We start from the raw sequence: 23,061 nt of genomic DNA, 5'->3' as shown, positions 1-23,061 counted from the left end.
TTAAGCCTGTGAGCTAGGACTGGATGCTATAAATCTCTAATTTCCCTCTCACAAAATTCATTATTTATTAGATTTAAAAAAATTGTTTTCAGTGTTTTGTTCTGTTCTTTCTTGTTTGAGACAAGATCTCACTATGTATCTAGCCTTGCTTGGCCTGGAACTGTCTGTGTGGACAAGGCTGGCTTTGAACTCACAGAAATCTGCCTGCCTTTGCTTTTCAAGTTCTGGGATTAAAGGTGTGTCACTGTGTTTGGCATAAAAGAATAATTAAAGGACGATGTAATTTTCTTGAAATGACAGGTCCTAAGAAGTATCTTCTTGTTTTGAGAAGGGGTATCAAGTAGCCAAGGCTGCCCTCAAACTCACTGTGTAGCTAGGTACTTTCCCTGCCCCCACCTCCCAAGTCCTGGGAGGTCAGGTGTGTATCCCCATGCCTGGCTAAGCTATCATTCCCTTCTAGAATGTGACTGAACTGTTCAGGAGAAAGAGGTGCTCTCACTTCCCTACTTGCCACGGTCTAAAAACTACCCCAGATTCAAACGGCTAGTTCTAACTTCTGGTCAGTTATGTTTTCAGGAAGACAATTACGAAACGAAGCAGCCTCTTCCCATAGTGGAGCCATCATCCGAACAGCTGTCCGCCTTCGCCTACTGAGTCACGCCACCCTCGTCCTTTGAACGTAGCTTCCGAGAGCTAGAGCTGCTCGGGAACAGGAAGGAAAGCCACACAAGACAGGCCAGCATCCTGGCCGTGTTATACCCATCCACATTACACTTTCTGCCTCACAGAGCACAGAACGACAGTCACTCTGACACGCAGTGTGGGTGTAGGGCCGGCCCGTGAGGTGAGGTTCAGCACAGCAGAGCGGAAGTGCATGCACAAAGTGGAGTTGGGACAGTGGAAGCAGGAGCCACAGCGACCCCTTCCAGACTGTCTCAGGTTACTGAGCAGAGGGGCTGCTGGTGCCTCGGTCCAGGCTGACCAGGAAACCCATCTTGGGTTTATCTGTTGTGGGCACGGGAAGACACACTCACAGCAGCTAGTTGTGTCTAGTTGTGTTTCTGGCTTCCTGTGTTACGGTGTAAAACAGCAGCTGTCTTCCTATGGGAAATGCTCACGGACCTTACGTCAGAAAAGGCATATTAATATTAGCATTCTGTAACGTCTTTACAGATAACTGCATGGAACGAAGGCTTCGGTCTGGATGTAAGGTGACCAGTCACTTCATCCTCGCTCCTGAGTCAGGCAGAGGCCATGCGGACCCCATATGCTCAACCCCCGAATAGAAGGTACAAGTCCCGTCTCAGGAGTGACCACTATGTCTGAGGAGAACTAATACAGATTTGATTCTGTCAATTAAAATAAAAACTTAATAATAATAAAAAGGAAAAAACACGACTAAGTTTCTTAACTCAATTGAAACATCAAAGTTTCCCCGGCTTTTCCTTTTTTTTTTTTTTCTTCCCTTTTTCTGTTTTTAAAGAAGAGCGCGGGAAGGTCACACAGAGGCTGCTGGAGGAGTCTGTTACCATGCTGGGTGTGTGCGGAAGTGCTGGCATGTAGTGTGTGTGTCAGAGTCTGCCTGTACAGGCTTTTCTGTAGACTGAGGACCAGTGCAGCATTAATACACAATTCAAAGACAGAAATGTTAGCTGATGGGGTGGATCTTAGCGGAAACTCAATACAGTCTAGCCATGTTATAAAGTGCTTTGCAGGCTGCAAAGGCCAAAGAAAACCATCAGGACAGAGGGAATGGTTCCTGCTGGCCTTGTCGTTACAGGATTCTAGTAACATAAGAGCCATTACCTCAAACACCACAGAAGTCTCCCAGTGAAAATTTCTTTTGTGCCATGGACAACACATTAAAATTAAGAAGTTTCTAAAATTAAGCACAGTGCAAAGGCTATGCATGTCTGCCTTCCAGATACCTCAACCTCTGGAAAAGCTGCCATGTGGGCTGGCCTCCCTCAGATGCCACAATCTTGCTCCTTGTGACTTGAATCACAACTATGGTTTCAGTTGAAAGAACAAAGAAAGGAAAGCAAGAGCGACTTCTGCCTGAGACAGCCTCCTCCTGCTCCCGAGTCCTCAGTGGATCAGAGGAGGCGCAGGGTCACTAGAGCAGGAAGTCTGTGACAGTGGGAAGGTGGCACTGGGGAGTCATCTGAGGAGCTGGAATGGACAGGTCGGAACCTCCCAAGCACAAGCAAGCCCTGGGTCAGTTCAGGAGGGATCTGGCTTTTATTATAGATAACCCTCCTCCATCCCTCACCTGCACTTATCATCATCATGCCTCTGTCTCCCCGTGTTGCCGTGGTAACTGGGAGGAACAGCAGACCCCCTTGGTGGTGATGCGCTCCCTAATAATGGGGACAGCAGGTTCGCCTTCTTACTAATGAAGTTACACTGTGGCACTGCTCTAACATCTTCCTGATAGATTTATAGTTTAGGTTCCTCACTGCATATACAGGAAATGGACGTGGTGTCGGAACCAAGTGGTGTCAGCATTACTTTTAGTATTTGCTAGATTTAAAATCATTACTTTTTACAATTTGGTGGGATCAACAGGTCTCCCAGGAAAGTAGAAAAGGTTCCTCGCATTGAACCTTTACCAGCACTGAGAGCTGAGAGGCTGGCCTCAAGTCAGCTCATCAGAGCAGCACCAAAGACACGCCTGCCTTGATGTGAGTGAGGAGCAGAGCTTTGAGGCAACAGCAGACGACAGAAGTCACCGCAGGAAGAAGGCCTGCGATCTCCTGAAACCTGTTGACCTGGACTCTGAAGTCAAGAGTAACTCTGCCCAGAAGTGAACCTTCCCCAGGAGTTAGGAGCGGGAACAACGCTATCAGTAACAAGCACAGAAGAATCTCGCTGACGAGAAGTGTGAGGTGGTCTGGCAGCCTTGCCACCAACCCAAGCTGGTCTTTACAGACTTTCTAAATGGGGGAGGGTCACATGGATATCCCATAAAAATATGAAGCCAATGGGTTCTGTGACTGAGACTGGGGCAGGGTGGCAGGTTACTCATACACAGAAATCCCTTCTCACTGACACAGAGAGACTTACAACTCTTCATAAATCAAAGACAAGGAGACAGGAGATTCCTTCCTATAACAAGATAGTCACACAGTTTCCAAGTTATTCATTGTGTTTGCTAGCATGCACCCCCCACAAAGGCCAAGTAGCTTTAGTAGGGCAAATCCTTTAATAATATATAACTGTATAGAGAATCCGATGTTCTCACACACTGGGTGTGCCCAGAAAGCTGGCCTCGATGTAAGAATTAAAATCCATCTTGGTCTCTCTGATCTCAATAGTCAGTTCCACACTCCTTACACATAAGACCGTTAAAGGGCTTTTACAGACTACTACATCTTTGGTGTCTGTCCTCAGGGTCTGTTCTACAATAAAGAACAAATTGACCACTTCTCTCTTATATCTGTCAAACAGGCAAGGAATTTCAAAGCTGATCAAATGCTTAACCCTGAACAGCACTGATCACAGAACACTGCTGGTCGTACAGTGAACTCTCAGTGTAGGAGAAGGCAGGAGCTGTGCACTCAGGGAACACAGGGCAAGCAAATCTGCTCATTCTCAACTTTACTACAGAGGGAGTTTTCCCCTGGAGATCTGCTATGCAATAAAGGAAGGAGAGGGAGGGGAGAGAGAAGATCTGTGCCTTCACCCAGACGTCCCCCTCCTGTCCCATTACAGGCTGTCATTCACTAACAACCCAAGCAAAGCCCTGACCTATAATAGAACTAGATTTCTTCCAATGTTCCAGTGCCTTTTGGTTTTGGCCTGGCTAAAGAAACCACAAGAATAGCCTGGCATGTAGAGTTCTGGCTCAGTGCTGTAAACTCAGAGGCACAGAAGAGCCATTCTGCAGTACTCAGCCTTCCTCAGTCTTCCAGTGAGATTGAGCTTGGTGGGAGGGGCCAGGGAGAACAGGCCAAGGGCTGAGTCCTATCCAGTCACTCAGATCTAGCAGCAGGCCATTGGGCCAAGCTTGACTGGCAACAGCAAACAGCTTCAGTGTCCAGGAAAAATCTGATCACATGATAAAACATGGAATTTATGAGCGTCCATGCTCAATCAAACAACTGAAAGCTGTAAATTTATTTCATACCTTTGGGCTAACAGAATGGTGAGATTCAAATAAAAGTATCTAAAAACGTACTTTTCCCATCTTTGGACGAAGACCCAGAGACATCTAATCAATGGAAAATACTCAACAGTGAGAAAACAGAGTTGTTTCTCTAGTTGGGAAAGGACTTTATATAATATGAAGTAACTGTACACCCTGGGAAAAGCCTCCTGAACGCAGTAGGCTAGCATGCTCGTCCTTACCAAATGGCACAGTTGTCCCGAGAGCTGCAATAAAGCACAGGCCAGGGAAGGCTCTGGAAAATGGCTGCAGCAGTCGTGTGAGCTTCGGGGCTGCCGTATAGCGGACTCTGATTTACTAAAACTCAGTGCAATCCTTACAAACAGAAATTTAAGGCATATTCAAACTTTAAAAAAAAATTAGCAAAAGACCAGTGCTCCCACAAAACATGGTTCAGTTACTATAGGAAACTGGGACACCAAGACTGAGTTGAGATTATTGCAAAAAAACTGTACGCAGCAACCTCACACCACTTTACCATTTTAAGTCCTCACACTTCAGTGCCTCTGGCTAGTGTGTGTATAATAGAGGGGCTGGGGAGCATCAGATGCTCTCATCGTAAGAAGAATCTGCCCTTGCATTGTTTTCTCATCAAACAGTCCAGTGTTTACAAGTGCATCCATGCTCGCAGTAATGAGGGGACCTCGGCTTCTGGATTATGCAGAGAATTACAGATGGCATGTGGAGGTGCACTCAGAAACAGGCTGCAGGAACAAAGTGGCCATATGTGCTTGTGAGGAAGACACCTCTAAGTGTATAAATACCATAAGGGAAGGGCAAACTGGCCGGTTGTTTGGCTACCTGTTTGGCTTGTTGGCTAACTGGCTGGCTGTTTACTTGTTCCTTTGTTTGTTGTTGGTTGACTGACTAGCAGGCTGGTTGGCTGGCTGGTTGGTTTATCATTTGATTGCTTGGTTGATCAGTTGGTTGGCTGGTTGGTTCACTGGCTGGCTGGTTTATACATTTATTCTGATACTGAATTTTAAAAAGTAGTTCAAGTGGGCTATTAATTCACTAAGCAATTCAGTTGGGCCTGGAACTCAACGACTCCTTCCTCAGGCTCCTGAGTGCTCTCACGCCCAGCCAAAAATGAGTTTCTTAAATATATGCTGCTTGGCCAAATGTATGTCAACAGTGACTGGGGAAGGAAAAGGTACCCACTATTGGAAACATGAAAATTCTCTCCTGGTGGGTGGCCAAGCAGGTAACGGTTCATTTCACTCACACACACACACACACACACACACACACACACACACACACACACACACACACAAATGATATAAAAAATTGTGCAGCTACCCACAAGGTGCCAAAACTCACGACACCTTCATAGTTATGACTTTTTAGACACCACCTGTGAAGAACAAAATCAAGCTCTACTCAGTATTTTAACTCATGAAGCAGGAAATACTCAGGGAAATACAGCTCTGCTTAGTGTAATCTGTAAAAGGCCTAAACTTTTTAATTAAAAAGTAAATATTAAATTTATTTGAATGGGATAAAAACCACGGAGATCCCACTGTCCCCTGAATCTTTTCATTTAAACAATAGCAAAATAATGTACTTTAATTTCAAAATTAATCAAGGTGAGAGAGACAAAAAAAATCTATAAGTACCACTACAGAATAAAATTCTAAGTCCATATTTAAGAACAGAAAAAGAAAAACCTTTTATTAATGACTGATCTTTAAGTAGACACTATGTTACTTTTAAGTTAAAAAACAAACAGAAAAATAAGACAGTGGGAAAGGGTGGAGCTGCCACTGAAAGAGAATATCCTCTATACAGTAGCAAAACAAAAATCTTAAGCAAAAAAATATGTTCAGATCTTGCTTGTTGTCAAGCTGGAATTTTTAATGAACTGAGCTCATTGCAACATGTTTCTCTTAAGTTTCCTGAGAACTCCCCCTCTCTATTAGAGCAAGCTAGAAGCTGGATTTCAACACACTGAGTCAACTAAGTACTTCCCTTGGAAAAATTTTACCCAAAGTTATTTAGGGCGAAAAGAAAAACCGTTTTTGAAGTGGGGCTGGTAGTGAAAATTACTTTACCTCAAGTGTTGATGGGCCCTGAACTAGCTGGACTGAGGCATGAGGAGAAACTGCAGAGAGCAATGGCAAGCAAATGCCTCTGTGTGGGAGGGCGCTCTCTCTTTAGAGAAGTCAAGACGCCACAGAGTCCCATCTGTCAGTAAATGTGGCACACTTTTCCATGCATGACTTTCCTCGGTGTTCCCACTGTACTGACCCCCTCCATAAAGACGTCTCTGACTGCGATCACTTATCCCACTCCAGAAACACAAGGCTGATGTTTGTTATAAACCATTTTGACGTAAGTCAAACTCTGCTCGCTTAGCTACAATTAAAACTCAGCATTTTCTCATTTGTCCCCTACACTCTCAAAAACGAAGGGAAGACCTCCCTACCCTTACGTCCTTCCTCTGAGATTATGTCTTCTTTTCTTATATGGGATTTCAGTGAGAAGTCACACATTCATAGGCACGCATGTTCGTGTGAGTGGATGGGTCCATACAACTTAATCAGCAATGGGGTAAAAACATTAGAGGCGGCAACAGCGAGATGCAGCGCAACACCTGACAGGTGAGGAAATGGAGCAGAATGAATATGGCTCACAAAGCCTTTCAGGACGCACAGTAACGTCCAGAACTTTAAATGAAGACAGGCCCCTGTTGCACCTACCGTCTAGAGTCCCGGGAAGACATCGACAAACAACAAAGGCATTTATCATGTCCTGTAAGATCTGAGAACCAGAATTCAGTGTTCTGATCCCCACGCAATTGCTCAGATTACCTTAAAACAAAAACCACAGTGGTGATGTGGCTACTCGTGTACCAGAGGGCTCTGTGCTTCTTAACCGGTGACCCTGAGGAGATGATTGGGCCAGACAACAGGATTCCAAGATCATTAAACAAGCAAGTAAAGAAAAGCTTTTCTGTTGACTGTGCTCAACAATCTCAGGCACCAGAGTCTAGGGAAGGCCTTTCAGAAATTACATTTACTTCACTGTACTAAATCCCTCACATGGCCAGCAGAAAGCTGGTTCCAGTGGCAAGGGCGCAGGGGACCTGGTATGCTGACCAACTCAGCTACCGCCCAGGCCCAGATCCAGGGATTTCAGATGGTCCACCCAGGTATCTCCCTCTATGAGCTGCTGGAGATCATGAATGGGGCCTCTAAATCTTAAAGTTATTAAGCGCAGCCTTGGCTTGCCCATGTTCTTAGGCTCCCAAGAGCTAAGCTCCTCTCATCTCATCAACCCAGTAACGATGCTGAATAGGTCAGAACTTTTGCTTCTTAGAGAAAAGTTCACATCATGACAAGGCTTACTGGTAACATCATTTGGACATTTTAAAAACTGACATCTCACCCGAGCAGCAGCATGCTACACAGGGACACCCCTGCCCCCCCCCAAAAAAAAAAACCAGTCAACAAGCACAGAACAAAGACTGAGCTAACCCAGAATTCATATCACATCCCTGAAAACACTTTGTGGATCTTTGTGGAAAGGGGGTTGCGAAAATTTTAAGAGCCAGAGGGAGTGAATGACACCAAGGAACTGTTACGTACTCAGGACGGTGCAGAAGTGATGTAAACTGTGTCAGCATGCACGACACCCGCTTACGTGCTGGCCAGAGGTGGACATGTGACCCCACTAGCTGAGACGCAGTTAGCATTGGATGGACGCTGGGAGACAAAGTGTGAGTTTACTCTAACTGTGGAAGGGTGGGCTGACTCCAGACCAGACCAGCTGGCAACACCAGCCAGAACCAATGGGGAAAGAAGGGCTAAAGGTAACCTTAAAGTCAAGTGGGAAGAAGCAAGGGAGCACTAGAGGAGACTGGTGAGACTGTCTCGGAGGGCGGAGCACACTGCTGTAAGAATCACAAGGATCTCTAACATTTCAGTCTGACCCCGAAGAAGCAAAAGTGTGGCAGATGACACAACCTGGCTGCACTTGTGCTTCTAGAGCACCGAAGTCACCAGTGTGTGAGAGCTGCTTCTCCTCAGTGGACTCAACTCCCTAGAGCTTCATGAGGACCTTAAGGAAGAGTCAGTGAGGAGAGGCACATGCAACAAGTCACACAGTAGCAGATCCTGGGAATGAGTTTAGGCTGTCTGAATAGAAACCCATTATCTAGATATGACAAATTCAATGCATCTCTGTAGGACATTTGATTCATTCCCAGTTCTTTTCAGTAAATTACAATGGAGCACACTGGAACTTTTAAATCCTCTTTGAATATTCAACCATGGCAACAGCAGACACAGAGAGTAGCTCTTGGCCAGGCTCCTTCAAACATGCCATTTGCAAAGAATATTGCAGAAATGCATGTGATTTAAATCTCACTTACTACCAGTGTCAAGACTAATATCAACATGTTTGTTGAGAAAGGGATACTGTGGGGCTGGAGCGATGGCTCAGTGGTTAAGAGCACTGGTTGCTCTTGCAGAGGTCCTGGGTTCAATTCCCAGCTTCTATGTGACTGCTCACAAAAATCTATAATTCCAACTTTAGGAGATCTATGACTGACTTTTAGTAAATTCCATACCAATTTTACTATTATCACTGCTATGACATTACTATAAACTGTTACTACTTAAATATATTTACATATATATATATCTTTTTAGCTAATTTTAAAAATAAGAGATTAGTTTTTTTTAATTTATTTAATATCTTATATTTTTCCTTTAAAAAGGTAGACAGCACATCACAGGTGAAGATAAACATGTTAATTAATTATGTAATATTTTACATTAGACTTCATTCTGCTGATAGTCTCAGATATTTTCAGTCGCAAATACAATAGTATAACTTTGTAACCAATCACCACTTCCTCCACTCGGCTGATTACTCACTAAAATAAAGTGTGCGGTTTGGACCTTAACTATCCCACAAAGGCTTGTATGTTAAAATCTTGATCACATGACTTGACCTTGTGAAAAATGACAGATTATGGTGGCTCTAACCTCTTCGTATTTGTGGGAGCAGTAGCCACTTGGAGGCAGGACCCAGTGGGAAGAAGCAGGTCCCTGGGGCGTGTCCTTTCCCTCAGCTGCTGGCGGCTGTGGGGTGGACATCTCTGCTGCACACACTCACCATCTGATTGACAATTCAGCTTTATCTCGCGTCCAAAGCAAGGAGGCAACAGACCAAAACCCTGGGCTGCAATCCACCTTCCTCCCAGAGGGTGTGCTGAGCCGGTCACTGTTTGTGGCAGCGAAGAGGGCTGACATGTACACAAAGACACATGCAAGGCCTGGGACCCATGCATGGTTCCATGTGCCTAAGAGTCAAGCTTGCCCTCTCCCTGGGGTCTGCATGGTTAGCAAAGCCTCCTGAGCCTACCTTGTACTCGTCCACTATAATGCTCAGCGCCTCGTGCCCAGCCTTCCGCATGTCTTCCAACTCTTGTTTATGCTTCTCCTGGAAGGGGAGAGAGAAATTCAATCTACACTTTCTTCCTTAGGCTTGTTCCAAAATAGCAGTAAACTGATATATTTATACCCTGGTGGCATCAAGAAGAAATGAGTCTGTTGGCTTGGGATTTTTTGTTTTGGGGTTTTTGTTTGTTTGTTTGTTTTTAGAAAAGATCCCATCTAAAGTATGGTCAACTGTAAAGGCAAGGAGGCATTTGTTAGGCAGATCTCTGTGAGTTTGAAGCCAGCCAGGGCTACATGGCAAATGGTGTGCAAATAGGGACTGAATAATGAGACTCTGTGTCTCAAAAGTAAAAAACAAATGTAAGTATTTGAGTGTTATTTCTCAATAATCAGGTTTGTTTTCTGCATAAAGCTCAATAGTACACGGACTGTATGTCTTCCATTATTCCTTTTCAAGAGGATAAGACATTGTGATCACGCTTAGCAACCCTCAAGTACCCACTTTTTTTAGTTCATTTACGGTTAAAAATATCCCAATACAAGTGCTGGGCATCTGGATGGTGTCAGAACCACAACACAGGCATCCTGTTGCGTTCAGCACTTCAGCCACCCTGTGTTTCAGAGGCAGATGTGGTAGAGTCAAAGAAATAGTTACATACATATGTATGTCAATGAACACATATGTAAATGAGGAGCTGCTCAATCAGCAGCAGCATTCACACAAACTACTGGGGGTGATTCACTCTTCAACACCCAAGCTGTAAACTAATTTTCAGTCCGCACTCCTATACTTTGCGACGGCCTGGCCTACAAAAACTCGTATGAGTCGCTTCTAATAAATAAAACCAGGCAGAACAAGGGCATCCTTAGCCACACAGATGGTGCAGAGCCATCCTCTGATGGACAGGATGGTAAGGGATAAGAAAACAAAGAAACTGTGTGGGCCAGTCGCACATGACATTCTACCTAATATATGGTAACAGATCTTGCTTTCCAAATTCTTTTGCAAGATTCAGTCTAGAAATCGACTGAAACTGACTTTATTGATGTCATCTGATTGGAGCAACTTTCCAACTGCAGGCTTTACCGGCACTGTCTCGGAGGCCACAGGTCATAACGACTGATCGATCCAGCTGGAGAAGGCAGCACTTGTAGCTTCACACAACCCGAAAGGGAGTGCAGCAAGAGAGCAAAACAAAGACAGCAGGGTAGACAGAAGAGCCCAGGGCTCTGGGGAGGCTGGCCGACTGTGCTGTGGGGCTACACAGGCTGGTGCACTATAAACCAGAGCATGGGACATCCACGCTGTCACACTCGTGCCACCTGTCCAGGCAGAGAGATGCCACACTACCCACAGCTTCTCATTAGCTGTGACACGAGACAGCTCATTCAGGGTCTTTGTTCCTCACACAGGGCCTCCCTCTGCAGCCTAGGCTGAGCTAGAACTCACTGTGTAGTCTACTAGGCTGGTTTCAAGCTCCTGGCAATCCTACCTCTGCCTGGCATGTGCTGGGATTCAGGCTTCAGCCACCATACCCAGCTTCCTTCTGACAAGTCTGGCTGAGCCCTAAGGGCTCCACACTCCTTGCAGAGAATGTAGGCAAGGGCTAGAAGGCGCCAGGCACCTTCAGGTTTTTATACACTTCGTGTCAAGTTAAGCATGTGGTAGAATACCTAGGAATCTTCCCATGTGTCTAAAAATCTCATCGTTTTCCCGACAAATATTAAATGGAGAGAAATAACAGATATAAGAATCAGGTTAAAAGCTTCTGTCAGAGAAGCAAAGCACCCTTGGCAAACCTGTCACAGCGCTTAAGTATCTCGCAGGATTCATCTGACCAAACGGCCTTGACTACTAATGGCTGCCTCCACATACTGAATATATTTTATCAACTTAGAGAAGCCTTGCTGAGTTCTGCCCACCAAAAAGAAGAGAATAAAGCAAATTCCTCCAAAACTCTTCCTAACAAATAAAAAATAATGTTGTACAGCTGAATAAATCTGCTCACAGCAGCACAGAAGTGGCTCATTTTCTACATGCTAGTTTACACAGGATTTCACTTAGACATGACAACCTCAAAACCATGTCTAAACCACAACCAAAAGGAATTAGTACTTTAACAAATGAGGGATGCAGGTAAAATATCCACCTCTAAGGAGTTCACCCAAGAGACAGCTGGATGATGCCTCTGTCTCCTTCCTGAAGTATGCTATGCTCACCTGCAGGCTCTGAGGTGTTAACAGCTCCACCCTATGAGGGCCCAATGAGGAGCTCAATGAGGAGCCCAATGAGGAGCTCAATGAGGAACCTGATGAGGAGCTCAATGAGGAGCCCAATGAGGAACCTGATAAGGAACCCATGAGGAGCTCAATGAGAAGTTCAATGAGGAGCATACTGAGGAGGAACCTAATGAGGAGCTCAATGAGGAGCCCAATGAGGAGCCCAATGAGGAGCTCAATGAGGAACCCATGAGGAGCTCAATGAGAAGTTCAATGAGGAGCCCAATGAGGAGCTCAATGAGAAGTTCAATGAGGAACCCATGAGAAGCTCAACAAGGAGCGCAATGAGGAGCCCAATGAGGAGCTCAATGAGAAGTTCAATGAGGAACCCATGAGAAGCTCAACAAGGAGCTCAATGAGTAACCCAATAAGGAGCTCAACAAGGAGCGCAATGAGGAGCCCAATGAGGAGCTCAATGAGGAGCCCAATGAGGAACCCGATAAGGAACCCATGAGGAGCTCAATGAGGAGCTCAATGAGAAGTTCAATGAGGAGCTCAATGAGGAACCTGATGAGGAGCTCAATGAGGAACCCATGAGAAGCTCAAAAAGGAGCGCAATGAGGAGCCCAATGAGGAGCTCAATGAGGAGCCCAATGAGGAGCTCAATGAGGAACCCAATAAGGAGCTCAATGAGAAGTTCAATGAGGAACCCATGAGAAGCTCAACAAGGAGCTCAATGAGGAACCTGATGAGGAGCTCAATGAGGAGCGCAATGAGGAGCCCAATGAGGAGCTCAATGAGGAGCCTACTGAGGAGGAGCTCAATGAGGAGGAGCTCAGTGAGAAGCTCAATGAGGAACCCATGAGAACCCAGGCCTCCTGTGAAGGCCCTGGGCATCAAATTAGCACCATTTCTGATGCTAAATTCTTCAAAGGCAGATCTTGGGAAGACATGCTTAGAGCTAATTTAAGACAGAGGGGGGAAATGTAGATGGAAACAGGAAAAAGAAAATACAGTAGGGAAATAAGGGAAGAAATGAAGGGGGTAAGGGAGGGAGAAGAGGAAGTGAACAGGAAGGGGAAGGAGGTGAACAGCCGCCACCACCCACAGAATGCTGCAACTTATGCTGGACAGTGACCTCCAGACCTTCCTACCAGACATCAGAGGGTAGTGTCTAGCCAACTAACAGTAGAGCAATGATTGAGGAGTGGCTCAATGATAAAGTGTCTGTTGTAGAAGCCTGAGACCGGAGTTCAAGCCCCAGTGCCCATTACAACCTGGTTGTACTAGAATGTTCTCACAATCCCAAAGCTGGGGCTTGCTGGACATTCGGTCTCAAAAATCAAAATGAAGTGTGATTTAGGAAGACATCAGACATCAAGCTCTGCCCTGTACATGCATATACACACATAAGCACATATACATGCATATAAAAACATACAGAGGGGCACATATATATATACTTGTACACATACACGAAGAAAAACAGCTCTGCACATAATACACCTAAAACACCATTCTAATCATCATAGGTGCAAACTTCTCTCTAAATGTTGTAATGTCCATGGCTTCTCCAGGGCCGAGGACATTCAGAAAGCCTGCTGTGGTTTAAACCCAGCAACAGGAGTGTCTCATGACAGTTTCTCCAATACTTAACACAGTGTTCACTGTGAAGGAGCTGATCAAGAAACATTACTTGATGTGTTGGTTTCTGCCCACAATGTCATCACCCGACTTCATGGACTTCAGTACTCTGAAATCCCATCGCTGCTGTCTGTAGGGAGTTGAAGTGACATGGCTCAAGTCACCTGTAACTGTACCTGGATAATGGTAAGATGTGACCACTTTGACTGTGTATGGACGCCAAATTCAACTGCTGGAATCCTTGCTAGGGGAAGGGGAGGAGCATGAGGCAGCACCACCAGGCTCAAAGGAAGTGAATACAAAGTGGAGGGCAGCCACACTGTGGCTACCCAATCTACAGAGCACCGCCCTCATGAGGGGCTTTTAGACCACTGGCAATGTACAGAGGCAGCTTCAGAACGACAGCATGGGTCGGGGCTGGGAGAACTGCGAGGGGCCAGAGAAAGAACCTGGTCCTCTCTGAAGAGCTGTGTTGGAATACAAACATTTCCATAAAGCAACAATAAGAGTTCTGGGGAAGCAAAGACCATGGTGGGAAAAGCCGCATTTTAAGGAAGAGAGCTCCTACAATCCTTCCTCTCTTTCTTCCCCAGGATTCACTGAGTTCCACCTAATGTTTGGCCGTGTGTTTCTGCATCTGTTTCTACCAGTTGCTGGATGGAATCTCTCTGATAGAGCATTATTATCTGTTTATAACTAGAGCACTGTGCCATTAGGAGTGACTTCAGTTACCTTTTTTGTTTTGTTTTGCTGGGCATGTTTGGTTCTATCCTAGGTCTCTAAGCCATCTGGCCTCTGGTTTCTGGTCCTCCAGGCAGTGTTAGGGGTGGGCTCCCTCTCAATACCTGGGTCTCAAGCTGGACCAGTCATTGGTTGGTCACTCCCACAATTTCTGTGTCACCTTTTTCCTAGCACATCTTGTAGGTAGGACAAATTGTACACTGAAGGTTTCCTGGCTGAGTTGCTGTCCCAATCCCTCCACTGGAGTCTTGTCTGATTACAGGAGATGGTCAGTTCAGGCTCAGTATCCTCATTGCTAGGACTCTGAGCAGGGTCACCCTAATAGATTCCCGGGAGTTTCCACTGCACTATGCATACTAGCTTGCCCCTGAATTGCATCCCTCCATTCTAGTTGTCTTTCCCAGTACTCTCTCCCTCTTATCCTCCCCCACCTGATCCCTCCCTCCCTTTTAGTCCTTAGCCCTCCCCAGACCACTGGCAATATCTATTCTACCTCCTATTCCCAGGGAGACTCATGAACCCCCGCCCCCGCCCAGTTAAGCCCTCCTGTTACTACTTAGTCTCTCTGGGTCTGTGGATTGAAAGGCTCAAAGACACCAACAAGAAAATCACAGAATCAACTAACGGGTTCACAGGGGCTCACAGGTGCTCACTGAGACAGAACTGACCATCAGTGAGCCTGCATGGGTCTAGACTAGCTCTGCTGCATATATGTTACAGCCATGTAGCTTGGTGTTTTTATGGGACTCCTAACAGAGGGAACAGGGGTGAGGGGTGTTCTGACTCTTTTGCCTGCTTTGAGAACCAACTCTTCCTTCTGGGTTGCTTCATCCAGGCTAAATATGAGGAGAGGCCTTACTGCAACTTGATATGCCATGTTTGGCTGATATCTCTCGGAGGGCTTTGCTTTTCTGAAGGGAAGAGAGGAGTCAAGGGGGAGGATAAAATGTGATCAGGATGTAACATATGAGAGAATAAAGTGATTAAAAACTAGCTTAACAACAACAAACTGCTGGTGTACCAGTGAATGCTAACAGTGGTTCTGGGAAGCTCAGAGAGAAGTGAGGTAAAGGTGACTTCTGCCATGGAGTGACAGGTATAATATCATAGACTACCAAGCAGAAACCAGAATTTACAAGTGTGTGTGTGTGTGTGTGTGTGTGTGTGTGTGTGTGTGTGTATTATACATTATGTGTTATTTATATAATGTATATTTATGAAGATATGTCTGAGCAAAGGCTTGTTAGCACAGCCTGCTTTCTCCTTGCTGTTTTTAGTAAAATGCAAGAGGAAAGAGAAAGCTGGAGGCAAGCCACTGCACACCACACAACATGAGGAAGTGATGGGTAGGGTCAATGGCACAAGGGGAGCCCTGCACGCTCACTCGGCTTCCAGCACAAAAGCAGCCAAACCAAGCATGCTCTTGTGCACAGTGTTCCTGAGTATAGGGAGCAAGGAGAACTAAGGCAGGAGGAGGAGAAACACAAGTTCAAAGCCAGCTTGGGGAGAGCCGAAGACTCTGGGTTCATTCCCGAGCATGAAGAGCAATCAACTGACCAATCAATAAAGGAAAGTGGAGAAAGAATCTGACAATGCTGTTTTCTTAAACTGTGACTGCAGTTCGGTGATCACCTTGTTTAGATCTTACAGGTAGAACTGAATCCCTAAGTCATCATAGCTGCTGTTCTGGTTCAGTAACAACGTCTAATGCACACAGAGCCAGGGCAAGGTACATGTGACTCCCTCTCAGGTCGGTAAGATGCTCTTCCTGCTGCTGGATACATTAGGGATGGGCGCCTGGGAGCTCATGCCCTTAGGAGAAAGGAAGAACATTTGATGTGTGTGTATACATACTTACAAATACATGCTGTACTTAGATATAAATAAGACTATGGGAGGATCGCAGAAGCAGTTCTCACGGAGCACACAGCCGATGCCATGGGAAGGAAACGCCATGGTACAGAGCTGTCTGAACTGCACGAGTCTGGCTTCAGTGACAAGGATGAGGACCATATTAGAAACCACAGTCGATTCTCCAAAGATAAAAAGGTGGCGCCAAGGCTGGGGATACAGGAAGAAAGGACAACTTAAGGGAGGGAGCCCCAATCCCAGCTTCACTGGCATGAAGGAGGAGACAAAAATGAACAAGAGTGGAACATTAAGGAGAAGAGTGAGAAACTCGTGGGCCGAATTAAGAGCTCAAGTGCACACCTAAGAGAGCACTGTTGCGAAGGGAGCATGTCCAGACACAGACCACACAGCCGTGTGCAGGACCTGACCACACAATCGTGTGCAGGTCCTGACCATGCAGCCATGCAGACACAGACCACACAGCCATGTGCAGGACCTGACCATGCAGCCATGTGCAGACACTGACCACACAGCCGTGTGAAGGACCTGACCATGCAGCCATGTGCAGACACAGACCACACAGCCATGTGCAGGACCTGACCATGCAGCCATGTGCAGACACAGACCACACAGCCATGTGCAGGACCTGACCATGCAGCCATGTCCAGACACTGACCACACAACCGTGTGCAGGACCTGACCATGCAGCCATGTGCAGACACAGACCACACAGCCATGTGCAGGACCTGACCATGCAGCCATGTCCAGACACTGACCACACAACCGTGTGCAGGACCTGACCATGCAGCCATGTGCAGACACAGACCACACAGTCGTGGACAGGACCTGACCATGCAGCCATGTGCAGACACAGACCACACAGCCTTGCACAGGGCCTGACAAGCTCACACTAGTTTTCCTGATCATTTCCCTTTTGCTTTTGATGAGAAATGGAAACTCACAAATCGCTTTGTTAACCTGTCATAGAGGGAGGATCACAAATTTTAGTAGAGTTTGACACTGACTATCAGTAAGCACATTACATATGTAAATAATTTATGCTTTCAAAATGAGGGAAGAAAAGAGCTATCAAAATGGGGAGAGGGTCTGTATATCTAAGAAAATATCTTCTCCTCCACTGGTGGTGGCCAGAGATGGTATTCCTACTAAGAAGTATTTACTGAAGTTCAATCATGATCCAAGGAAACAAGAAACAAGAGGGTTAAGCGTATCTGCTGTCACACACACACACACACACACACACACACACACACACACACACTCCTATTTAAAATAGTCAAGAAATAGTTAATAAGTGGCTTTTGAATCCCATACTACGTATTTTTGTGTAATATTTTATGTGGATATTACCTTTTTGGGTGTAGCAGATTTTTCACTACATTATAGCCCCTAAAATTTCAAATTTTATTTTTTTTCTTTTTAGAATATATCTATCGATTCCAAATAAAATAACTACTTTAGATATAAATTTAGATATAATAATATCTATTATATCAAATATATAAAAGTACTTTAGATATAACTATTTTAGATATAAAATTAAGATACCAGAAGAAGCTATTCGTGGCATAAAATATATGTCCTATTATCTCTCAAGTGCAAACCTTTAACATAAGTATCAGCTCTCAGAAAACTCATGTCAATTTTTCTCAAGTCAACACTAGAGAAACACAGGAGGTACTGCACTATAGCAGAGGAGTCTACAGGACTGAAAATCCCTGGTGCATCACAAAGGTGAGGTAACAATTCTGTGGCTGAGAGTGGTGGCGGAGTGGTTTTAAGGGGCAATACACTGACTCCATGCACCTGCGCTGTTTGTGAATCTGTGAACAAACGAGTGGATGATCTCCTCACACAGTTATGGCGCCAGGAAGATCATGAAGCTAAGAAGGCCAGATTCCTCCCCCTGTATATTTTATAAAAAATAAGCTTACAGTAAAAAGGCAGGGGTGTCCTGGGGTCTTTTGTTCAAGTCCATGTTTTCTCCCCCGTCCTTCCTACAGAAGGAGATGGCTTGTAGAATCTGTGTTGGGCTTGGCACCTTCCTGTACAGCTGCTCCCTCAGTCTCTTCCAAAGTCTTCTGTCTCTCAGTGGCAGGCTGTTTCAGCAGCAATAGAAACCCACTTTACAGGGTTCCAGGGATCCCTGTGTGAGTGTCCTCACCGCTCAGGGATGCAGTGTAATTTTCCAGAAGTCCTGGGTCTGGTGATATCACCACAGTGCGGTCGTAAGAACAATGACATGTGGATCTAGCCATGTTCCCAGGCTGCTGTGACTATCAATGCTAGTGACATGTCCTTGTGCTTTCTGAAAACAGTTTCCTCAGGTCCTTCGCAGGCAGTCTCCTCTCCCCACCACACCCGCACCCCTCCACAAACCTGGAATCCATCAGACTCAAGCCTTCCCTTCCCAAGCTCTGTGCTCAACTCCTGCCTGCTCAGACTCTCTATTACCACCCACAGCCTAACGATTTCAACGTCCTGTGTGCCCTTAGTTTTCCTCACTGCACTATCAGCAGCTGAGAAACTACACATCTGTCTGTGCCCCGTTGTCACTCCTAAATGTGGGTGTGTAGTTCCATGTTGGGCCCTGCCTCAGGGCTGGAACAAAGCCTAGTAAATGTCCAAGAAGTGACCATAATAAAACAATGTCTTCAAATTAATATCCATAACATAATATTGGTGATTTCATTTTTAAGGAGCTCAGTGAAAGTCCAATGTATGCTTATCAACTGAAATTTGGTAGGAGCATGGGGAATCCCCCTTTAATCTCGGCACTCAGGACACAGAGGCAGGTGGATCTCTGAATTCCAGGTCAGTCTGGTCTACAAAGTGAGTTCTAGGTCAGCTGGGGCACCCCAGTGGGAGCTGGTCTCAAAACCAATATTGCTGTCCAACGCAGAGTCTGGTGAGACAGCGAAATCTGTAAAATGCCTGCCGTGCAAGCACAAGGACTTGAGTGTGGAGCCCTGGCACCCACACGGACACTGGGCATGGCAGTGTACTCGTGCACTGTGAGTCAGTGCTGAGAGCTGGAGTTCACGGGCAGCCAGACAAACAGAGGAGCTCCAGGTCCAGGAAGGGACCTTGCTATAGAAAGTAAAGCAGAGGGTGACAGGAGATCAATCTATTAATGTGTGTCCTAGATACATACATGCACACACAGACAGAAAGAAACACATATGCAGGTATGCATGCATGCACACACACACACACATGAACACACATGTACACACAGGCACACACATACATATGCAGGTATGCACACACACACATGAACACATACATACACAGTCACATATACACATATACAAGTAGCATACATACACACACACACACCACACACACCACACACACACACACACACACACACACACACACACACACACACACCCTCAAAATAATTCACAGCTAATGACACTGTTTTCTAAGTTCCAGACAGGGCTTTAAAGTATACTTTCAATGAGCTCACAGTGAGAGGAGGAGACAGGGAGAGTCCTCTGGTCCAGCCTTTCAGGAAACCTATTTAATCCTAATGTCTATACCTCTACCATAAATAAAATGTGGGTTTTTTAAAGCTTTTAAGTTTATTTCTTTTCTGGGTATACTTTTCCTGCACATATGCATGTGCACCATGTATGTGTCAGGTGCCCTAAAGGTCAGATGTGGACCAGGGTCAGGTCTCTGTGGATCTGGAGTTACGACTCTTTGTGAACCACCAGGTGGGTGCTGGGAACTAAAAATCTAAGTTCTCTGTAAGAAGAGGTGCTCTAAATGACTGTCATCTTTCCAAGGCCCAAACTGTCCCTTTGTGCATAAACGCATGCAGACAGGCTTGTGGTATAGCTCAGTGGCACACCACCTGCACAGCATGCATGACAAGTCCTGGTTCTGACACTCTCCCACACGTGCAGAAGAAAGCAGAAATGCAGGGACATGGATTTAAAACAGAAAATGAAAACAATGCAGATGTGCAAGCATACAGAAAAACGGCGGGGCTCACTCCCACGAGAGAACAGTGTGAATCAATGTTTGCTTGCTGGGATGGATGAACAACAGATAGGAATGCATGCAGCAGACCGCAGTCAAAACAACTGTAAGGACAGCAGGCTGAGTGCAGAGCTGGCGTGTGGGGAGACATAGGCAATGCTGACTCTTGGCATTAAAGACAAACCTCTGAGGGCCAACGATTTCTACAGACATCAGGCCACAAGCTGAAGCAAGAGCACAAGTCACCAGTACACTGAGGACAACTGGCCTGGAACAGCTTCGGTGAGCTGGAAAACTATGTCATGCACATGGGTTAAGGGCACCACCAACAAAACCTGGCCTTGCTTACAGAAAAGGAGACCTTTGTAAGTAGACTAAGAGATAGGAAACAGCTTCAGTAAGCAGAAACCACACAGACTGCAACCTCGTGTGCACACAAGAAGTCACAGGCTGCAGTTTAAGGGAGGGGGCTTTCCCCACAATGTACTATAAGGCTCACTCTCTTCTTTCTTTGTAACCCATGGGATCTTTGAGACTCCTGCAGTCAGCAGGGGCCTGCCAACAAGGCCCCACAGAGCAAGACCAGCAGCTTCCCTTTCCTACTTCCACAGATCTGATTATTCTCCCATCTTCAGGAAAGAAGCCGCTGTGCACCCCAAAGCACCAATTAAGTCATCTGGACAAAACTCAAGCTTCAGGAAATGTCAGCCTGAGCCACCCTGCCAAATGCTGACCTGAATCAAAATGTTCAAGGTGAACTGTTAAACCTTTCTAAGTCCCCTTTAGAAATAATGAAACCGCAGTTACAGAAGTCACCATGCCTGTAACCACTTGGGACGACTGTCTATAAAGGTGTCTTGCAGGCAGGGAGCTGAGGTTCCACACTGTGAGCTCCTGCCAATCACTCCTCACCCTCAGGTCAAGGTTCAGCAAGCTGGGCTACAGGAATTCTGTTCTTCTGAAATTAGGGACTACTGACTGGGAGTGGTCTGTCTATTTCCCTCACTTATTACTAAGAAATTAGGTAAGAGTCTATTCCTGTTTCCCTAGAATAAAGGGAGAGAGAAGCACAAGAGCCGCCACTGTTTTTGCCCTTGTAATCTACCCCTCAAAGTAACACATTTATTCTCTAGCAAAAAGCCAGTCATCATTAATAAGACAAGAAAGACATCTGATAGACACCTCTGCAGCACGCAGATGGATACATGCTGGGTTTTCTTCACCTGGCTCTCTTGCAGGAAGCACCCTTTGGCCATGGCAACAAGAGCAGGTGCACAAGGAGCTGCAGCCCCCAACACAGGCTGTGGTGGCTTCTCCTCCTCCAAACTAAGGCAGGCAGATGGGAAGGGGAGCTGCTTGCCCCAAACTGAAGAATGTAATAAAATATAAAACGGCCTTTAAATTAAGTACTAACCAAAAAGGTAGCACGGTGGCACTCTGTCTGTCTACACAGGTGATGGCAGTGAGGCGGTGAAGCCCACCTTAACTGCTGCCACAGTAAACCCTGCAGTACAGAAGTTCTGCAAGAGACACAGCCCTGCCTGCAGCTCCTGGTCAGCAGTGACAATGGCTTACAGGGAAGCCTTACTTCTTGCCTTTTTCTGTCCATCGGTCTACAGCCCTGGAAGCTATTACAGGGTGCTACTGAACTAGATTCCCTATGTCATTAGACAAATCAAAAGACCCTAAACCCCAAAAAACATTTCTTAGGTTTAAAAAAAATCCCAAGAACTAAATGGAAGTGTCATAAACAAGCAAAAACACAGAACAGTGTTCTCCAGAATGTATGTGTAGAAAGAATGCTTACGGACAGTTCTTCAGACTGCTCAGCACAGGGAGCTGCATGGCTTCTACAGAGCCCAAAAGCTGGGGAAGGGGAGAGGGAGAGGAATGCATCATGGCTGGCTGGCTGGCTGGCTGGCTGGCTGGCTGGCTGGCTGGCTGGCTGGCTGATTGATTTATTTATTTATTTATTTATTTATTTATTTATTTATTTATTATTTATTTATTTATTTATTTATTTATTTATTTATATCCCAAAAGCTGTCCCCACTCCCTTCCCCTTCTCCTAGGAGAAAAGTCTGACTTCTCTGTCAAAAAAGAACTATCTATAATTCCAAGAAAATAGTGGCTGTCATTGGATGCCTGAAAATAACTGATTTAAATAAACCCATTTTCCCTTTAAAACCACTACTTCAAGCTGTAAGGCCATCAAACTAGATATGAAAAATATATCACACTTTCAATGCAAAAAAGCAGCCATTCCAATCAAAGACTTGCCTGACATCAAGAGTACCACGTGGACCTTGGCAAAGGACTCTCTCAAGCTCCACCCCTACCCTCTGCCCCTCCCAGCACCCCAGCAGTCACTGAGGTCCAGAACCCATTAGCACTGATGCTTGCCTTTAAAAAACACACCTGGGGATGAGGAAGGGATGTATCAAGTTCAAGGCCATGTGGTACCAGGTCAGTTCCAACTACAAAATAAAATCAGGTCTCAAAAATACAAGTTATACACGTGGAAACAAACCACAGTAAGCAATTGGGTTTATGCCTTATTGCAAGTCTTAGCAAAGTTGGAAATCAAACTCAGGGTCTGAACGTTCATGCGTTAGGTAAATGATCTACTACTGGGCTAGTCCTCCCCAGGTCTTCAATATGGTTTTAAAATGGTAATAATTAACAAAAATAAAAAATATGTAAATTAAGACTGGTTTTGCATAGGAAAGGCCACGGAGTAAAGTGTCTAACATACAAAAGCAGTCTGATATATCTGCAATAGATCTTCTGACCAGAACTTGATGAAAGCCAGTCAATGACTGCATAAACTGAGGTAAGTAAAGGGTACTCCAGAAAGCCCTCAGGACTCAGACCTTAAAGCCACAATATAGGACAGATGGTAAGGTGTTAAGAAATGAGATAAGGAAGCACAGCACAAGGCCCTTGAAGAGAATCTCCACCAGCAGGAAATGGCAAAAGTGAGGAGCAAAGCACCCTCAGATCCCTTACCCCTCCCAG

The 23,061-nt window shown here is 45.6% G+C and overlaps 1 protein-coding gene across 26 annotated transcripts in view; it reads right to left on the bottom strand.

The window, feature by feature from the left end:
• Nucleotides 1-23,061, bottom strand: part of Ccdc91 (coiled-coil domain containing 91) — a 170,715-nt gene that overhangs the window by 62,084 nt on the left and 85,570 nt on the right. For 17 of the 26 annotated variants that reach the window (XM_087657856.1, XM_087657836.1, XM_087657842.1 and 14 more), the window contains 1 exon segment: nt 9,542-9,619. The exons of the other annotated variants lie outside the window; for them this stretch is intronic. In XM_087657856.1, the coding sequence (XP_087513982.1) occupies nt 9,542-9,619 (78 nt within the window). 26 annotated transcript variants of the gene reach the window in all.

This window comes from Rattus norvegicus, chromosome 4 (genome assembly GCF_021556685.1).
Source record: "Rattus norvegicus strain SHRSP/BbbUtx chromosome 4, alternate assembly SHRSP_T2T, whole genome shotgun sequence".
NCBI classification, from domain to species: Eukaryota; Metazoa; Chordata; class Mammalia; order Rodentia; family Muridae; genus Rattus; species Rattus norvegicus.
The sequence above is the reverse complement of the archived record's forward strand: the minus strand, read 5'-3'. Positions and strand labels throughout refer to the sequence as shown.